General features: G+C 44.8%; 1 protein-coding gene across 1 annotated transcript; it reads right to left on the reverse strand.

Annotated features, from left to right (window-relative positions):
- Positions 1 to 51: 51 nt before the first annotated feature.
- On the reverse strand, positions 52 to 16,013 carry LOC129734141 (protein Shroom1-like). Its single transcript, XM_055718509.1, has 3 exons — positions 15,715 to 16,013; positions 1,125 to 3,995; positions 52 to 191 (listed from the first exon to the last, which is right to left on the reverse strand). Exons 2-3 carry the CDS (start codon positions 3,888 to 3,890, stop codon positions 168 to 170), a joined length of 2,790 nt encoding a protein of 929 aa, XP_055574484.1. The 5' UTR covers positions 3,891 to 3,995; positions 15,715 to 16,013; the 3' UTR covers positions 52 to 167.
- Positions 16,014 to 20,633: the final 4,620 nt, after the last annotated feature.

Raw genomic sequence — 20,633 nt, forward strand, 5'->3', positions numbered from 1 at the left:
CCGTCAGCCTAGGCAGCTGCTTGGTTTTACTCCCGTGTTTGTTATCCCCAGAAACAGAGCCCAACAGTAGATCTCCGAGTAGGTTCACCAAGGTTTGTGCTTCTGTGGGTTTTTTTGCTTTGTTTTGTCTACCTCTTTTTATTAATGAAATTGCTACTATGCTCTTCCTAGGTAGCATCCATCTTTTTTTCCTAGAAATCCAAATAATAGGTGACAATAAAATATATCCTCTGCTCTCAGAACAATTCAGAAAGTAGGGACAACATTGGTGGAAGTTTGCCAGCCTCTTCAGCTCGGTAATTTTAGCAGTAGATTATTTGTTTTCTGACCCCTTTATTTTCTTTATTCTGCTTGACAGCAATATTGACAGCTACTGTCCTTCAAATTCAGGAGCCAAAAAGGTTGGTCATTTATAAAAATCTCTCTATAACAACCTTCTCTGGGACAGTGTCCTGAAGAAGTTGCTGTAGTTAACAGTGACTGCTGAAACACAGCATCCCTCTGCAAACATGTCTTCTGCGTGCCAGACCCCATACCCACCCCTCCAGAGGGGACCCTCATGAGCCTGGCATCACCCAGCCCTCGAGCAGAGCCTTCAGCACTGGCACAGGTGTCCCCTGAAGCAGACACATCCTCCCTGCCTTCACCCCTGCACCTGCTGAATGGTAACAAACGGCTCTTCCCAGACCGGGTACGTACCCATCCTTACGCAATTCTCTTGCAACTTTTCCCATTAAACACCTTGTTCACCTTCAACACTTTCTTACCAAATACTTCCAAGAACAATGAATTCTTACACCAGTTGTAAATTCGTAACACCTTAAAGTTGGCAGCAGTTCTCTCAGAATCCTCCCAAATTATTCCCCCTGCACGCTGTGAAGCAGAGCATGCATTTTGCTTTCCAACAGCTACACAGCATTTCCCAGAGATTAAGCCAATGTGGCTTCTCCTCCACATCCATCACCGCTCTACTGCACGCTAAAAGAATAAAATAAATCAAGTCTCAATTCCTCATTTGCGATGTTCAGCAGTTTTTCATGTGACTAGCCCCACAGTTCTCTAGAACAGGTAGAGAGTCATACATTGGACTCAAACAATAATTAATATCTTAATATCTTTCTCACCTGTGTGGAAGGAGGAGTCGATTTTGATCTCTCACGAGCTCTCCCAGATGCAGGAGCACCTGCCCGTGGCAGACATTCAGCTGACACACACCTGCTGGTGCAGCTCCCCCTCGCTTTGCTGGGAGACAGGTCCTGCCTCAGGGCTGTGGTACCACCAGCAGCAGGGCTGGGATGGCACCTGCTGCCCACACTCAGCGGGGGAACAAAAGCCAAAGGAGAAAAAACATCTGGCGATTTTTCTTTGCAGAAAATATCATTTTTTTGTGTCTTCCTGCTCCCATTTGGATTGGAAATCTTGCCAGGAGGCCACCTGGGATGCAACAGCCTCTTCTGCAGGGGTGGCTTATGCAGCGGGAGATGCTGTGAGCTACCTGGTCTTTGATTAATCTTTCGTTCCATGTATTCGATAAGTGCAGTATGCTGGATTTGTTTCAGCTCTGTCCTGGAGATACCTGAACTGGGAAGTGCCCTCCCTCTGTTCTCCAGAGTCTTCCTCATAGCTGCCACTGTGTCTTGCTCAGTGATTTCAGCCCTGACTTGACTCCATGATACTTCCTTATCTGCTAGCTGATCGAGCTTCTCAGGTTCAGAATAACACAGTTTCTTTTGCTCTTTGGTTACCCTTTTCCTTGCCCCTATTCGACCTGCTTGTGGCCTCTTAATTTCTTCATCTCTACTGAAACTTTGCAAGCATTCTAGATGAGAAGGGGAAGAAGGAACAGGTTTGGCATCCTCGTTTGCACTGGATAACGAGAAAGACCGAAGGTGTTCAATTGATGGCCTTTTAGAGGGTTTCTGTCTCAGTCTCACAGGCAAACTCATCTGCAAGTCTTTTCTTTTAAAGGAAGTTTCTCTCAGAACCTTCTTCTGAGCCACTTTAAGTTTCTCTCTATAGTCACTCTTGAAACTGTCATCCATGAATGAAGCAGGACTCCCGAGAATGAGATCATTGGTCTTGGGCAGGAGATCATCAGCACTGCCCTGATGGTGGTGGCTTGTCCTCTGGACCTGTTTGCTCTCCCTTTGTATCTCTAGACATCGCGCTGAGGCAGAGCAGCCGCTTGCTGGAAATTCCTTTGGTGAGCTCCTTGAGTCCCCTTGATACTGGGTGGGCTTGTTGTGGTGCAGGATATTGGTGGGTTTCCCCCCAGAAAGATAGTAAAGCATGGGAGTCGTCTGCCTGGTTATCTGTTCACCAGCGAGATCATCCTGAGGCTTTCTTAAGCACTGTTTTTGAAATTCAGCTTGATATTTCTGAACAGGAGGTTCCTCTTGTTCTAGAGCCACACTAAGGTCAGGACTGCCTTTATTAGCCTGTTTTTCTTTCTTGACTTCACATAAAAACTGAGATGTGGAGTCTTCGTTTGGTCTGAAAAAGGACATCTGGCTATTATTATCACAGCATTGCTTATTTCCCTGATCTGACTCCTCACCGTGAAGGTGCCCTGCTTCTACAGCATTGTAGCTGCAGGACAGCAATGATCTCTGCATTTTGGCTTGCTGATTCGGGAGTGGCTCCCTAAAATGACTCCCAATTTTTTCTTCAGAGTCATGGCACTGATTTTCGTCTGTACAACTGTTCAGCTTCCTGGAAGCATTTGTAATTAGAGGAGCATTCTCCATATATTTTAAGTCACAGCTGTCCTCAAACACATCTTGATCCATGTCTGAATGCAGCTCGGCACGGAGCGGGCGCTGAGTGCAGGGCAAGGATCCTGGTCGTTGGCTGGGTTCTGGCACTGCGCTTTGCAGATCCGCTGCTCTGAAAGCTGGCTTACGTACTCCACCAGGACACTGTTTGTCTTCTTGTGTATCATTAACAGCGTTAGGGTTGGTATGCGCTGGGTGATGGGACTTGGAGTTCATCTCTTCAGTAATTTTATAAACATGATCTGAGTTATAAGCAGAAAGTATTTTAGGAACATTAGACACAGAGTCAGTCTTTAAATATTCTTGAAAAATGAATGAAGAAGGCCTGCTGAAAATGTGTGGATTGCTTCTCTTTATAGGTTGGGATGGTCTCCACTCTCCGTTTTCCTCCACCTTCAACCCCTGAATTTTTGATATAGATACCTCATTTGCAGAGTCAGTAGAAAGGCCCTTGTTTTCCAGACTTTTTCCCCTAGCAGCCGCTGTATCTTGCTCTGTAAGTTCATCCCTGCGTTGGCGCCATGGCAGCTCCCTATCTGTTAGCTGATTGTCCTTCACACCATACTCACCGTGACTTCCAGAGTTGTGCCTCCCTCTTGAGTTCTCAAGATGTCTAGTGACTTTATAGCTATCAAGTCGTGTGGGAGGAGAAGGTGGAGGTGCCACCAGAGCTAGTGGTCCCTGATTTAAAGTCCCTCGGGTAGGAGTGCTTCCACAGCATTCAGCGAGACCAGTGCTGTGAGACTTTTTATGGATACTCAGGTCTGGTGCCTTGTATGGATGCAGGCATCTGAGGTCAGAGTTTTCTGCACTGAGATTATAAATACCACTTACATATTCCGAGTCCATGTACGGTACCTGCTCTGGAGGCAAACACCAGTTTTCACTAGAGCGCAATAGGGTGGAATACTCTGGAACATTTGATCCCCCTGAGAAAGAGCTGTAAGCAGAGTCCACTCTTCCAGGGAGGTGCAAGAGATGGTCTACGCTGCCCATCAGCTTCACTGGTGAAAGACCACTGCCATTTTCAGGAGAGGTCACAGGCTCTACCAGCTCTCCAAGTCTGCCACTTTGCCTGTGAGCCCATCTTTCTATCTCATTCCCAGATGAAGCCATGTCGCAGCCTTCCCAGACATCAAAGTCTGATTAAATGTCCACAACCAAGCTGTTTGAAAAGCACATTTTTCTCTGCAGTCACATTCCACTAATATCTAGAGGATCCTAAAAAGAAAGAGAAAGATGTGAAAAAGACTCATTGGGAGGATTCTGATCACACCTGGGGAGATCAGGCAGTGAGCATCACCCATGTGCTTGAGATGAGAACTTAAAAACAGTATTTAGAGCAGGTAGCACTAAATTTCTGGCTTCAGTAATTATCAGGACCTTGGAACAACCATTTCCTCTATCACAGAGTAACTAAGTCTTTAATAACAAGAGTTCTCTAGATCTTCATTGAATCGAAAGGACTACGCATACAATTAGAAGATGCTCTTTCATTATGATTGCACAACATCAAGAACCAGAATCGAAACTTGCTTCTGAATATGCCTTGAAACAAGCCTGAGGGGTTGAAAATCCCAGCTCAGATGCTACCTAATCCTGGAGTTGCTTAAACACAAATACATATCTGGCCAGCTGAAGTTTCTAAGTGACTTAGAGTTGTGCTTCCAAAAACGCTCACAACCATGGATTGGTGCCTCACTCCAATTCGCACGGGTCTAAGCCACGGAGGGGCCTTGCAGCTATGTGACTATGATGACATTACACAAAGCGTGTCCCAAACCCTACCAGTGCCTCCACGTTTCCTTTCAGAAAATCTCACGCAGAAATACGATGACACGAACAGTTAGCTGGACATGTCAGTGCCCCATGGAGAACTGCACTGAACTAGCAGTGTGCAGATTAACCCAGAAGAGTTATCAAATAGGAAGAAATTATGACTATGATCAGTCTTATCAGCCTTCTCCCCCCTCCATAAAGACTTCCATTGTTTCTCAGAGAAGCAAGAATCAAATCATACTTTATTTCATGAACATGATGAAAATGGTTTATCATTTAAGTGAGCTTCCATGCCATTGCCATGCATGCTCAAAAATGCCCATCTTGAAAAACCTTTCCCACCTTTCCCAGAGGCTTATAGTGAGTGGCTTGATGAGAGATTCTGCTGTCAGTAACAAACCATAGATTTTAAAAGACAGCCAAATATTTTTGATGGCTGATGCTAGGAACTCCTCTGCAAACATACCAAATGTACTAGAAAAAAAAGCACCAGCTTAGATTTCACGTGCAACAAATACACAACTTTTGCAGAGTCTAGAAAACAGCCTGTGTTTATCAGCAGCACCCAACGTTTACTCTGTTATACGTGCAGGCAGGCTTAATTTAAGAAGCGAGATCTTTACAAGCAGCCGGCTTAATAGGCCAACATCAGGCTGCAAGAAATGGCCACACTAACAGCATCACCCCTCAGCCGCCTCTGCCATCTTCAAACCCCACCAACACGCTCACAGGCAGTACAAGACCCAAACAAAGAGCTGAACGTGGCAAACCAGGTGCTAGTCAGTGACCTTGCTCAGTAATTCTCATTTAGACCAGTTCTAAAGACTGATTAGTTATTAAAAGAAAGCAAGAAAACATTCTTGAAAACCTTCAGTGACAAGCTACTCCAGTAATGCACCTTCTGAGGAGATGCAAACCATTTCCAAATCCTACCAGAATATGACATGCCTGATTTCTTCAGAGAGGTTGAACTCACCAGACCTTGATCTGCCATTCCCAATACCGTACATCTGCAGTGGGGCCTCATAAAGCTGGCAGAAAGAGAGGTTTCAAGGGTGATGTTGCTGTTTAATCAAAAAAACTTCACATTCCTGCCTTGTTTCAGAGACAGTCCTGGTATCGTTCATTTTGAGCCAAAGGAAGAGATGGACAGGAGCCAAAATACACAAGTTAATCTATAAAGGGAACTTGGGACTGGTAGGGCACAGTAAATAAGTTAACTAGTTTCTGAGAAATGAAAACAGCATAACACTGCACAGTGGGAATTTCTGCTGGGCTCTTTTAGAAATTTCAGTACGAAACCAACTCAAGGACACCTGGAGAAGGCATCTCCCTCTTCACAGACGATCTAAAATGCTGCTGTGAAATTGAATTGTCTATCCCTGAATAACAGGGTCACATAGGAAACGTGATGCATCAATGGCTGATAACGACATTCCCTACCCTTTTCACCATGGTGTATTGAAGAATTTAAAGAAATAAAAACCATAGATCCCTGGTGAAAGGAAAACCTTGGATTTTCTGAAGCTCCAGAGAAAGAAAATCAGTCAAGAGAATGATTACACTGACACTCAGTGCAGAATCAGACTGTAGCACAGCTGCATCCACAGTGCAGTTACGTTACCTAAATGAACAGACTGCACCTAAAAACCCGGACCACCGCAGCAGCTGCTGGGTCTTGCTGAGCTGTGCAAGCTCAGAGGTATCTGGCGGTGCACAGGAGCAAACCCCATGGTAGCAACATTCCACAAAAGAACCAGAAGGCAGATTCCTATGTCATTTTAATCTCTGGTTTTTTTAATCAAAATTTTATTCCAGTGGAACCTCTCCAAGCAGCTCTATTACTCGACTGTTGCTATTAATAGACAGAGCCAAGTCTTTGTCTGGGGTGTCATGGCACCGTTCCACCAAAGTTAATGGAGCCACCCTGATTTATGATGAGAATTTGGCTCTAACTTTTCACAGCAATGTGCAGAATCTGAATAACAGTTGTGGTGTGGTTTATGTACATCAATGGAAGCACTCTCTCTGTTTCCTGTCACAGTGTTTCCCAGGATCTGTTTTCCCTCATTATTTCAAGGTACCCATTTGTGATTTACGGTGAGGTCAGCAATACAGCGAAGATTTCTTTGATTTGGGTTTTTATGATGATACCAGAAATAATAGGAAATATAATTTCAGTATCTTAGAAGATCGAGGTAAGAACACCTGACCTGGAAACAGCACCAGCAAGCACCAAGTCCCTGTTTGTGCCAGGTGCAGGAGGACACTGCAGCTCATCGCACATTCCCTCCCCTGTCTGCTCCTCCTGTGCAGTCTCTCCTGTCACCAGCCTGAAGCCACTGCAGCCTTCCCCTCCTGCTCCGAGGAGAAGGGTCGGTTAAGCAAGAAGACACTCCCCTCCACCACCCTGGGTGCCCTCTGCTCCCACTCTCGCCACGGCCCGCATTCTGCCTGTATGTTTTGCTTAAGACCAAGTTTGCAATTTCACATCCTTGAAGTAACTGAAAAAGATGAGAACTGAAGATATAATGTTCCCCAGAAGTCTCTGCTAGAATGAAATAATACCATACTAAAACACATCTTAGGGAAAACCTGTCACAGTGGAAGCACAATTGTAGATCTCAATGTGTTTGAAGAACTATGTGAAAACTGCCTTCTCTTTCACATGCAAGAGAAAAACCTTCAGGTACTTAAAACTCAACTGACATGAACAATGGTATTATTGTTCTCCTCAGCTGGTAAGTGGTAGAGCACCCCCATGGACTGCACTGTCTCTGGGTCTTACAAATGCTCTGGCCAGGCTGTAATACAACTCGCACATTCCAGACGGGCTTGCAATATTTTCATTGTAGACCTCTGAAAGCAAGAAGAAAAATGTTAATTAAATGTATCAGAACGAAGAACACCAAAAGATTAAGGGAAGTGTATTAACAGTGTGTCACTCCATGCCCAAGGAAGAAATAAAGCCACTAACAACCTATTAGGATGCAAAGTTCTTTGCTGTTTATTTGTTTTTTTAAAGAGAGACTAATGACATCCATCCACTCATTTATTATAAAATTGAGGTTGGAACTCAACCTCAATTATATTAGAACTGAGGTTGGAAAATACCTTTAAGATCATCGAGTCCAGCTGTTAACCCAGCACTGCCAAGCCCACCACTAACCCACGGCCCCAAGCACCGCACCGACGTGTTTTTTAAATACCCCCAGGGACGATGACCCCACCACTCCCCAGGCAGCCGGGTCCAGCACTGGACAACCCTTTCCGTGAAGGAATTCTTCCTACTCCCCCATCTGAACCTCCCCTGGCGCAACTTGAGGCCGTTTCCTCTTGTCCTGTCGCTGGTTACTTGGGAGAAGAGACCGACCCCCCCTGCCCAGCCCCCCTGTCAGGTGGCCGTAGGGAGCCACCAGGCCCCCAGAGCCGCCCCCTCCCCAGGCCGAGCTCCCCCAGCCGCCCCCCATCAGACCGGAGCCCCAGCCCCTTCCCCAGCCCCGTACTTCCTCCAGGACTACAGCGCACCCTGCACAGAGCACAGCCCTCTCTGCAAAGCAGTCTGCACATACAAAGCACGTGCTCTTTGCTTTATAGATCTGACAAACCAGAGAGATGTGACAAACAAAAGCATGGAAGAGAAACAGGGTCTCCATAGGGAATAGGACCCGCCTAATGCTTCCCAGCAGGCCGGTGGCTGAGGAAGAACAAAACCCAGATAACACAGAATGCCGCCTACATAAGGCTGGGCTGTCTCTGGTCTAAGATAATGAAATCTTCTGTCTCAATACACTATTTCTTCCAAATGTCCACCACTATATTAATACAAAAAAAATAGTAGTGGCAAGGCAGTGCTGGAAAATTCAGTGTTACAGCCCATGCTATACGTTTTCTCAGCTCACGTACAAGTGCTCGCATTAAAATTCTTCACCCGAACATTATCAAAGGCAGTTCCTGAGCATTCGGTGCAGGTTCATGTCCTGAGTCCTGAAGTCTCCGGTCCCTCACAAACTGCTTGCTAAAACACCCGTCACCACCTCAACCTCTTAATTCTAGGGGAAGGTGCCTTGTATTGCACAACCTTGAATTCCTTGCAAACAACTTAGTAGGTCAAAGCCTCACGTCTCTGGCAAATTAACTTTACGCAGAGAGAAATCAGCAACTCTTGACTGCAGTCAGTTAGCAAGTTACCCGTCTTCTAAGGGCAAGCTTTCTTCTGCTCACAGTTTGTTCCTCTTTGACCTCATTTAGATTGTATTAGGTGTTGCTAATTAATCCATAACTCACCTGCAGTTACATACAACACTTGCCCAAGCAAAGCATCACCCATCTGAAACACAGGTATTTTGTCAAGTTTCTGATTTACCCTCAGCAACCCACGAGTAACAGCCCCTGACACCGAGCACAGCCATGCAGTATGTTTGCACGCTTATGCAGTTCCCTTAAAGTTTACCAGCACAATCTTTCCATCAGAAAAGCAAGAACTTTTTTCCTTAATAAACACAAGCAGAGTTCAAACCTCCTTTTGAGACTGGGCTATTGGTGTTTATGGGTGAGGAACTGTAACTCTGGCAAACCAAACAGGACTCCTCCTCCTCCTCTTTGCCTGCCACTCTGGAGGCAAAGGCCCTGCTAACATGTTGGTGTGTGTAAAACTTCATAGATCTGTTCCTGTAAAACTGCCATTTTGAGACAAACAGCTCTGTGGAAATAAAGGGGAAAAACACAGCTATTAATCCACATCAAACTACAACATGTTCTCCAAGCAACGAGAATAAGTGTGTGAAATGCAAAGCAAACAGCATGACCAACCTACCAATATTATGTCATGTACATGTTTGTGAATGACCTGTTTCTTATCAAAGGGTAAACACCTGATGTAAATATTAGCCAAAATTCTTCAGATTCCAATCAGTTGCACAGCCACAGCACCTGACCCATCTGTTTCACAGACCATGAGATCTAATTGCTACCGAAATATCGTCTGTGAGACTTGCTTCAGCAGGCAATCTCCCTGGCCATCCTGGGGAAGCCCAAAGAGTCTGAAATCCCAGGGAAGACAAGTGCAGAGTTTCTGGTGTCGCAGACACTTTTGGTAGGTCATCAACTGATGATCTAGCACAGGTTCCCAGATCTCCATCCAGGTCTTCCTGGACAGAAATCTATGCACGTGCACAACATGGATGCATTCTCAATGACTGTATCTCCAAGACATGAGACATCTGGAAATAAGAGCTTCTCCTTTGACGAGACTGTGAAATATCTAGAAATTCCAGACAAATGTCTGAAGTCTTCAAATTCCATCACTTTCACAAGACTGTTGAAAGGGTGAAAGAAACGGAAGGATACCACAACCAGGAAAGCGTGGCTGGCTGATCAATTTTGTACCCAGCATCTCTGAAAGCCACTGTTTCTCTCTTAGCTTATTTTTTCTTTTTTTAAATAGATAAATTCTCTTTATTATTATTTTTTTCTAGCCTATAATCAACAATTTCACCCCCAGGACTTTCAGCTTTAGGGTTCAAACAGGAAAGCAGACAGCTCAGATGACATACCCTTTAGATGACTAGAAAACACAGACTCTGCTAATCTGTGTTTTTCTGGCAAAGATTTCTGAGAACTCTAAAAGCCAGATTTGCCTTTTAGTGCGATTTCCAGAGCTATCAGGCAGGTAGCTAATGGCAGCCAAGGGGATCATACATCAAAACCCAAGGACAAACATTCAAGTTTGGCTTACACGGGCCCAGTGGGAAACTCACCCTGCTACTGGGAGCCAGGGAAAGTCAAAGCATCAGACATTCTCAAAACAGAGGCTAAATGGGATTTAGAGGAGGTTTGTGCCTTGTGTGCACAGAAATAAATTTCACCATAGTTGGAGGAACGTAAACATTTCCACTAAAACCCACAGATACAGACTTAAGGCTCTCTAGAGCTATGAAAGCATCCAGAGTAATCTAGAGGAGGATGAAAATAATAATAATAATAATAATGCATGTAAATATCCTCCCTCCCTTTTTTTGTGGGGGCGGGGAGGGAGATAAATCTCTCTGAACTTGCTTACCCAGCTCTGCCTAGTTCTCTGCAGGGGGGAGACAACCCTGCTGAGTACGTGGGAGCTTTGCTCGAGCCACGGTGCCAGAATGGGTCCGTCCTGCGCCTCCCCTGCAGGAACCCCCATACAGCAATAGCCCCACTGCTGGCACGAACGCCTGGCACAGCAGGAACACGGTCGCCTAGCTGATGAAAAGCAGAGGCCCAAATAAAATGTTTTTGGACCCAAGAACCATGATCTGATCTCTGGCCAAGGATTTAATGAGGAAGATCAGGTTTGGCAACTCTTCACAGCCCTGCGAGAGACCTTTTCTGAGCACCCAGCAGGCTGACCTTTTAATTAGAGCGGTCACCTGCCACATACTTCTCCATTGTCCTTGAATTCCCCAACTTTCCTTATTTAGCCTCAAAAATTTTGCTTGGCTTCCATCATCATTATTCCCTAATCTACAAAACACCAAACACTCTTTTTTGTTTCTACTTCTGAAAGCACTTCTCAAAACATTCTTTTGCCAGAAATCAGTTTCATCCCAAATGTATGCATTTCTTTCCAATCATTTCCATTTCATCCCTTCTTACTTCATCACAATTTTCCTTCTTTATTTTTCAAATCTAATCAAGTTCATTTGATGCCATTAAGTTTACCAACCATACTGCTTTTACCAGCTACAAGAACAGACTCAAAAATATTCAAGAGCAATAAAGAACTACAGACTCTACAGAACTCAAAATTTCAGACAGAGAAAAAACCCTAATGGTACTTTGATTTTTAGTCATATGCCTTTAGAATTAGTATATATTATCTAGTATCTTAGAGAACACAGAAGAAAAATCAAAGTTAAAACTCTTCATGAGTCTCCTTCCTCTCCCGACAACAAGGCTGCTCTTCAAGGGCAGAAAACAACTTTCCACCCCCCCCCCACACCTGACTCAGTACAAACAAAGAGGCAAGGAATCTCAGACGGATCAGGACACATTCAGAGGACTGCTTTCTCCCTGGTGCATAAGCCATCACATTTTAACAGACAGCAAGGAAAAAAAGCGGTTTGATTTCCAGGAACAGCGTAAACTGCAACGCCAGCACAGGCTGACGGACGAGCGGTACGAGCAGCCTCAGAAGCTGTTCTCTCATTCCGAGCTCGCTGGCTGCTTGCCAGCAAGGACATCCAAGAAATATCAGAGAAAAATGAAATTCTCACAGTCACCCTGACCTAGTACTGACTGCACTGCGCTTCCCACAGCTTAGGCATCAAGTCAAGCCTGCAAGAGAAGAAACCGGCCTCTAAATAGGTGAAATCCAGTTCAACATCTCCTTCCACCGACTGATGTGTGGTTTGAGTGCAGAGTAACTAACAGGATGAGTTAGCCAGCACTCTGTGCAAGACAGTTTTAAAAATATGTCTATTATTTACATCCTGTAAGTAGAAAAACCCAAGTGCTTCTAACAGGCAGCTCCAGCAGCTGCCACACATCCTGAGCCACACGCATTCACAGCACTACATGGGTCAGAATCTGCCTTTGGGCTTCCGTGGAGCTCTGGGAGAGCTACCTTGCACCAAAACTCAGAGGCAAGAGTTGGCTGGCTGGGAAATGCCATACAGTCATCTTATCTTTTGAAGAACAGTGGCTTGCTGGCAACTATATAGGCTTTCTTTTGTTATAATATAAAATTAGTCCCAGAATCTTAATGGATGGCTCTGTCATTGCAGTCCGAGAGGCCCAGACAGAAAAAGACTGCAGATTCCAATTTCTCCATACTGTAACTATGTTTTCCACAGACAAAACTGCCATGAGAACAAACATAGCTGCTGCCGCTCCAGTTTTAGACCAGACAGATCCAGATGCACCGGTCTGGGCAAGGGGGAGCGTCCACTGCACACTTAATCAAAGGGGATTATATATGTATATAAATGTATGTGTGTGCATTTAGATTATGGCTTTTAGATGTGATAAAGGTGAATTAAAAAATTCATTCCCTGCTCCTTAAACGTGATGAGACACTTTCTGCTGAACTTGGTGGCAGTCTAAAGCTCGCCATACAGAACCACTCACGCTCCCTTCACTATATTCCCAAAGTCATTCCCATCTAGGGATGACCTACAGGTAACGAGCTGGTCAGAGATTCCTACCAGATCTTCCCAGAGCAGAGGGATGGCAGAGCCAAGCTGTCTCACTCAGTTTCTCCCAGAGAACAGATGAGCACAGTAATCAGCTTGTGCTAATTGGAAAACTTTGTAACACTGAGCACTGGTGAGCAGGAGACTATTTGCCTCAGGGGTTCAGAGAGAGAAAGCAAGCAGAAATGTGGCAACAGAACTTCATCTAACAAAACAATCTCTTTATACCTCAGGATGCAGCTTACAAACTTCATAATAAAGGTAGTCCTGCTGGTAGTGACAGTATATGATTATTTGCCTTGACACAAAATCATTTGAGAGTCCTACAACAGGAACAGAACCTAGCGCTCTCACCTCCTATGCACTTCTTGTAACCACAGATTAATTTTTTTAATACCTTACTACCCTCAATAAAATTGAAATTAGCAAACAATATTAGCACTCTGATTTTCTTATATACAAATCAAGGATTATGAATTAATATTAATTAATTTGGTATTAAAAAGCTGTTAGCTCTTTAACTTTTTTATTTTGACAAAAGAAACAAACTGTTCCTTTCCAGAGGATATCTGTTTTCAGTCTAATTCATCCAGATGTTAAACATAATTGTGCCTGCCTTTGTGCTGCAGGAGACAGTAATGTAATACCCATTTATTACAGAACATTCCACTGGAATAAGAGAAAAACACAAAATGCACACAAGACATACTATATTAGACTGGCCCATTCCTTTGGCAAGTATCACATTCAAGTATTTTCCCAGATCTTTCATTTGGGTAGAATTCATAAGTTCATTCTTAATCACGCTAAATATTATTATCACTAGTTTCCATAACAATATCAAACCGTATTAGTAGTTACAAATAATCTGGAAATACCCGTTAGTTACATTAGCAGAGATTTAATGGTGGGGTGCAAGTTGCTCGGAATCACAGGCAGAAATTAAACACCTGGTCTGCAAACAGTGTTCAGACACGCTGCACAACAGACAGGAGATGTCGGAGGGAAAAGATTGGGGAAAGTATAAATTTATTTACTTCTGGGAAAAGGCAGTGCCTAAAGCAATAATGAGAGACTTTAACAAAGCAGCTAATGCCAGGGCAGTTATTCCACCTCTGACACAGGTGGGTAATTCAACAGGGAGAAGGGGAAGTTTAATTTAGAGGACCACCTGGTTAGCGTATGAATAAGAGACCAAGTGATTCCCTGTCTGTAACACTTCACACCACTTAGTTCCTGTCCAAATAGAAAGGTGTGATTTTTTTCGGATACAGCTTTCCACATTTAGTCTGTTCTACAGAAACTTCCCTTTCAAGTTCCCAAATCGGCCATCTATACCCTGCGTTCCATCATCAGCCTCGCCACTCAAACACAGCCGGTGCTGGAGGATCATTAAGTGCGTTTGTGCTAGGGTAACTATTTTCTATGTAAAAATGTCTAACTTCCAGACCTCCTACCTCATCTATTTAATGTGGACCTAAATTTTATTTATTCTGAAAAAAAATATGCATAATTTGCACACCTAAGGATAGAGCAGAGTTCCTGTGTTTGTGTTAGACTGATGGCCATACCAGAGGTGACACACCAGACTGTTCATGTCCACAATGCATGTGAGATTGGTCCTTTACACACTAAAATGCTAAAATTGTTAGTGTGTTATAAAGATAAAGTTTCTGGTATAAGTTCAGTTCTGCCATTGTTCAATTATTTGGTTACATTCACACATTTCCCTATGAAAAATGCCATCTTGCACATGCAGAGAGAGGATAACGCCTGAGGTTTGGGCAGCCTTGTGAGATCCCACATGCCCAAGCTGCTTTCAACCCTAGGTTAAACATTTCAAAATGTGGCTTTAATATTTTCCAAGACACAGCCTGCTCCTTCATCCGGTTTCCTGCTGACCAGTACAGAAAGGTGCCTCCGAATGGGAGCAGATGGACTTTGGCAACAGATGCTCTGGAAGAAACCCGACAGCCAAGTTAGCCCTCGGTGGGGTGAAAGGATCAACAGAGAGCACAACACTCCAACACTTTGTTTTCCGATGTTACACTTTCTTCTGCCACCTCCACTCGCTCACATCTGGGTCTGGATATGCTCTTGCCATACATCTCTAACTGTCCTTCCCCTGTGCCCAGCCGCGCTGCCTATCCTGCTCTGCAGCTGTGGGTGCTGAGCACATGCTCTGCACCTCCTGTTTCACCAAGACCTCACAAACCACCTGGGAACTGCTGCCACGGTGCCCCCAAGCACCCACAGCCACGGGCACGGCTGGGTGCATCTGGAAGCACTCAGACCATGTAACATCATACAAACTCTGCATTAAGCCCTGTGAGGTCCAAGGACCCGTGCAGCATCCTCCAGCTGCTCCAGGACATGCTCCAAGGGCCACCGATGAAGGAAAATCTGCTTGTAAGGGAAGACTAGCAAGATCACCCAAACCACAGTATAGACACGGATGGTGTGGCCCTCGAAGGTCTGCACTCATGGTCTCATCCAGTTGCTCTCCCTCTCCAAACACACGTGCTGACCCAGAGATTAAGGAGCAGTTACTTAGACCACTGATCAGCAGAATCACTGTTGCTACCAAATTTACAGAAAACAAGATACGAGCAACACGAGTGACCAGAATGTTACCTTCATTCGTTTCTTGCATAAAGCAAATATACAGAGAGGGATCACAGGAACTGTGGAATTACAGAGAGATAATATATACCAGATAAAGCCATCTGAAAATATACACACACACACTGAAATTATGTTTGGCTTAGTTACCTCTAGAGATCCGAAGGCACATTCACTGTAAGTATAGCTAGCGCAAATTTTCTACCTCCAATTTTCTCTTTAGAAAACAAAAGCTAATGCTCTGGTTCCACATTCCAGCCAAGTCCGCAGGAAGGATCCGAACGTCAGTGGGAAAGAACACCTTGACATCAGAACCTGGAGTGCTTTCAGTGCGACTCGCACAGTGTCAGAGGCGATTTCCCCAACCTCACCTGCTCCACCACTCGACCAGGATGTCTCAGAGGCAGCAGGAGCTCCATGGGCATCACAGCTGCACAGGTGACACACACAGCCCCTCTGCCTCACTGATGGAAACTGGCCTTTGGTTTATTACGTTCCGTCGTGCGTAGTGTTATGGTGGCAGTGGAAAAGGAAGAAAAGCAAACAGCAGGCTCGGCTATTTCATTATCTCACCAGTCAATTATTAACGATCGTGCTTTTCTGCCTGAGTTGTTGGGGCAGCGGCCACGACTCCCGTGCGGGCACAAGTGAAAATTCTGTGAAGATGCTGCTGAGGCCAGAGCAGAGAGAGCAGGCAAAGTCCTCGCCCCACCAGGGCCCAGCGGACTCCCCTCCTGCGCATCCCCCCGGGACAGCATCACCAGAAGAGCATTCTTCACTTTGCCGCACACTGCCCTTCACTGTCCCCAGCCCAGGGTCGTACTGCACTGGCCAAGAGCCCTTGCTCTGGGGCATCCGAGAAGCACTACTAGACAAAAGCTAACTAAATCCAACCACAAGTCATTTGAATTAAATCCAACAAAGTAGTTAGACTTGATTTTCTTAAAAAATATTACATACTACTTTCAGAGGGGGGAAGAGAAAAAGGGGTGTACTGTAAAAATTAATACAGTTCAAGGAAACATTGAAGTTATGTTTTATGTGCTGCAGATATTTTAGTGGGGTTTTATTTTATTTTAATGTGTTTTGTTCATAGAACAGCACAGAAGGCACACAGATTGAGGCTGTCATCTATTTTGTGTGACTCTGAATCAACTCAAGCCTCTGCAATAAATTCTTTCCTGCCTCCAAATATATGCAATGGAGCTCTGTACTAACATTTTATAGAGTTCTTATCTGGTTAAATGAATTCCTGCTAGTTTCCAGATGGGCTTAAAAAATAAGCCGATTTTATGCCACTATTTTTTTCCTCAAACTAAGCTGCCAACTGGATAATGCCAGGCAGACAACAGCTTCCCCATTTGTTCTTATGTAGAGTCTCTCAAGGGAAAAATCTGCTCGCTTGTGGCTACGTTCAGTTTTTACGTGGGGGCAGAGAGCAAACCGGCCTCCAGTGGGACACAGGCTCAGCCTTTGGGTTTTGCCTGCCTTCACCACACTCTCCAGGCAGGCAGTGCTAAAGCCACTGCAGAGGGTTCAGAACCTGTCCCTGGGTTTACTGCACAGAAGCAAGAGGGGACAGGGATTATGTTTTTGGAAAAAACCTCAACTCCACATCTCCTGTGCATGAGTACAGGAACCTCTGGAATACAGTTCACTGATGATTCATTTAACTCATGTTTGAGGGTTTTCTGCAAGCAACCATCCAGGCTCCTTGTCAAAACCCTGTCCACAGACAGGCCACCCCTAAGCCTAGCTGGTTTTTTTTCACCAGCACATAACATGATCAGTACTCCCAGGGTATGGAGAAGGGCTCCTGTGAAGTTACTCAGTAACTAACTCCATGTTTAGTCATTGCATTAAATACTGTTTTCACAAAGCAGCAACTTGGTATCTGATCAAGTCAAGTGTTCTGCAACAGGAGGCGAGGGGACCCTTTCCAACGCTCTGAGAAATGAGAAGAAAAGAAAATAAATACTCGTGCCTGCATGATGCCAGCTTGGAAGGAAAAAGACAAGCCTGAGCAATTCCTCCTGCCAGGTCACGAGCAAAGCTCTCATCTGGGCATGGAGCCGGCGACGCTGGTCATGCCTCCTCCATGTGGGAGCTTGTCTGTGTTCCTTTTGCAACAGAAAGTTGTGTGCGGGTATGCCAGGGATGACTGATGTGTTAAAGCGCTGCAGAAAAATCTGACCTCGGTCCTATGTGAACAATAAAGGTTCCAACACATCACATGAGAAAATACAGAAAGCCAAAGTCGTCACTTTTCCACCCTACACCTCCCAGGGTTAATGCACTGCTCCTGCCTCTCCCGGGCACAGCGGGGGCAGCTGGATTCAGCAGCTCGGCCATTAACCTCAGAGAGTTTGGTTTAGCTCCAGGATTTGTCACAGATCTTTGTAAGGTTTGGCCCTTATATTGAGGATAAGATTTATTTTTTTTTTTAAAAAAAAGACATTTCACCACATCAAAATTGAGACTGCATCCAGACTTTTCCAGACAGTACAGTGACGACTTCTGACTCCTCACCACTCCAAACAAGAACTGTACAGACACTGAAGCTCAAAGGCCCTTAAATGATGCATCTTTTGTATGTAAACTGGGGATAAAACCCTCTCTTCTTGCCATACTGTTGTCAAGATAAATCCGTTAAAAACTGTGAGACTCTCGGAAACAAACACAACTTGCCCCCTAACCTGCGGGTGCTGAAAGCCTCTGCGGGGTGGGGAGCGCCAGCAACAGCTCAGAGCAAATCACTTGAAACTTTGCAAAACAATACAAAACCTCAGGAAAACAGCCCTGCCAGCCCAGCATCATGTAACCTGGAGCTCTACACCAGCAGAGGTTTTACTAGTAACTTGCAATAACACACAGTAACAGCATTCACTAATTACTAGTTATTTCAAAATATGAATCACATGACTCTGAGTGACCCTCCCGAACTGTAAACCAGTTGCCTTGTAAAGAAGTTATTAAATATTATATATGGTCTGCAGCTCTAATGATTTGCATCTCACAATGGCAAATTGTTCTGGGGCTGGATCCGGCTGCATTACTGTCAGGGAGGACCACGCAGCCACACTTGCCTGCTGACACCGCCAGCACGCGAAACACGAACTAACAGGGAGCAGGGCTAAAATCCACGTTTTACAACAATTAAAGCTTCCCATTGCCTTTGCAGGAAGCGCTGCAGATTTTGGCTGAATAACTGCCCTTTGCTCTGCCCTCAGATCCAGCCTCAGGGCAGCTCAGGGGTGATGGCAAGAACATGCTCCTGAGAGATGGGGCTTCACCACAGCCCTGCCTCACTCAAATGCCACAGCATGTTTCATAACTAAGAAAAATTGAATGAGATGTAACGGTGAGACCCCAAAAGAGAGATTTTACAGCTGCTTCTGGCAATTAAAAGCACTACAATAAATTAGAATCAGAGAATATGATAGAACCAAGGCATAATCCTTGCTCTCATATCAGACATCAGCCATTCATTCATCCATCTCCACTGGGAAACAACTGAAGTATTCTTGGGAGACCTACAAGTCATGAAAAACCATGCTTAAGGTTTGTTATCTATAAATTTACATGGTAACAATAATAAACAGGGCCAAGAGTAAAAACAATCAAAGGATTTTGTAAAAACAACAGAGCTGAAGTTTATTTTATTTGTCCTTGGGTTCCTAAATGTTTAGAGCATGTTTACATTATGTTTTCAAACTCTTCTTCACAACTAGAAATACTGATATACACGGGGGAGTTCTTAATTGAGAGCTAAGACTTCCAGGGAACCCTTGAATTTTAACACCTAATGCTTTCAGAGATGCATAAAGTCTCATAACGCTCATGGTAAAGATATCAGGAGCTGCCATCAGTATGCCTTTCATTTCTGAACACCATCACAGTCACTGCACAAAATTGCTTGGAAGTAGAAAAGCAAGAATTAGGGTTACAAGCCAAAACTTGCCTCATGAAGCTGCTTTCCAGATCTGCACATCGCTGGGATGCGTTCTGCACTTGTGTGCTGCTCCTGGAGGCAGGTGACTGTAACTCTGGATAAAACGCAGGAAACATCAGCAATCAAGCACCACCACAGTAGATGCCTGCCCACCATTCACCAGCCCCTCGCGTCCTGACGCTGCCCTTTTAACACGAGCTTTACTGTACCAACACCACAGAAACATTTACAGACTACAGGGATATCAGATAAATATACCATTAAAATAATTTCTCACAGCTGTGCCAGTCTTCCATCCAGGCCCAGAGCCGTCACTGGTTACTGAGATGAGCCCCTCGAGGCAGCAGGACACAAGGAAAAGCACCGCTACCGGCCACGGAGCCCCCCTCCCACCCCGCAAGCTAATCCCTGCTCATCTGCCTTCCCAGCCCTTTTAACTTGGTGTTAGAAAGCGAAATCCGGACGGGAAGCAACACAAACAGCAAATGCTACCCGTAAACCCCTCCAATCGCCCACTGGGCTGTTACCTTTCCATGTTATTTTCATTACTTGGCATCAGCTGGGATACAGATGGCTGCTCAGAGTTATTGGCTTCAAAAACTAGGTCAATGCTATATCACAGATATAAAGCAAAAATAAAAATCCTGGGTTTTACCCACCAAAACCCTCCAAGTAACACCAGCCTAATAGACAAAATAACATCCCTGAGAAATCTCATCAATCCCAGGCTGCAGGGATGCGGCTGCCCTACCTAGCAAGCAAACCAGCTAGCTGGGCAGAGGCAGTGGTATTATACACACACATTCATTATTTTTTCAGTAAGATCCAGTAATTCCTACAGGAGTTAACCCTTCCGAATTACATTACAGCAAAAATGGTCAATGTTTTTTAGCATTTCCTATTATTGAGTTATCTGTTTGGTAATCGTTTCTAGAAGAAAGGTAACTACTATTGTTCTAAGTCATGCCAAGGTACCGGGGATCTAAGGCAGGTCCCCATGTTCCTTCAATCCCTGATCCAATACAAAACCTTCTATGGCCAAAGCAACTTGCAGACGTCTCCTTTGCTCATGCTCCTTTCAAGGCTGGTTTCCCACTCCGCAGCAGTACAAGCCGTGGCAAGGAGCAGGGTTTCTGCTGCCCGTGGAGCCGCGGCCAGCAGCGGTGTGTGTGCTGGGGAGGCACGGCTGCCAGGAATTACCTGCAACTGCTCTTGCTGCCTAGCAGCCCAGCCACACTTTAGACATGGAAATCTTCACTGGGAGTTTTGACTGAGAAAGGTTACAGGATTTGTCCCTAGTAAAACATATAATTGTAGGTCTTTAGGTGAGAACAATCA

Source organism: Falco cherrug, chromosome 8, assembly GCF_023634085.1.
Source record: "Falco cherrug isolate bFalChe1 chromosome 8, bFalChe1.pri, whole genome shotgun sequence".
NCBI lineage: Eukaryota > Metazoa > Chordata > Aves > Falconiformes > Falconidae > Falco > Falco cherrug.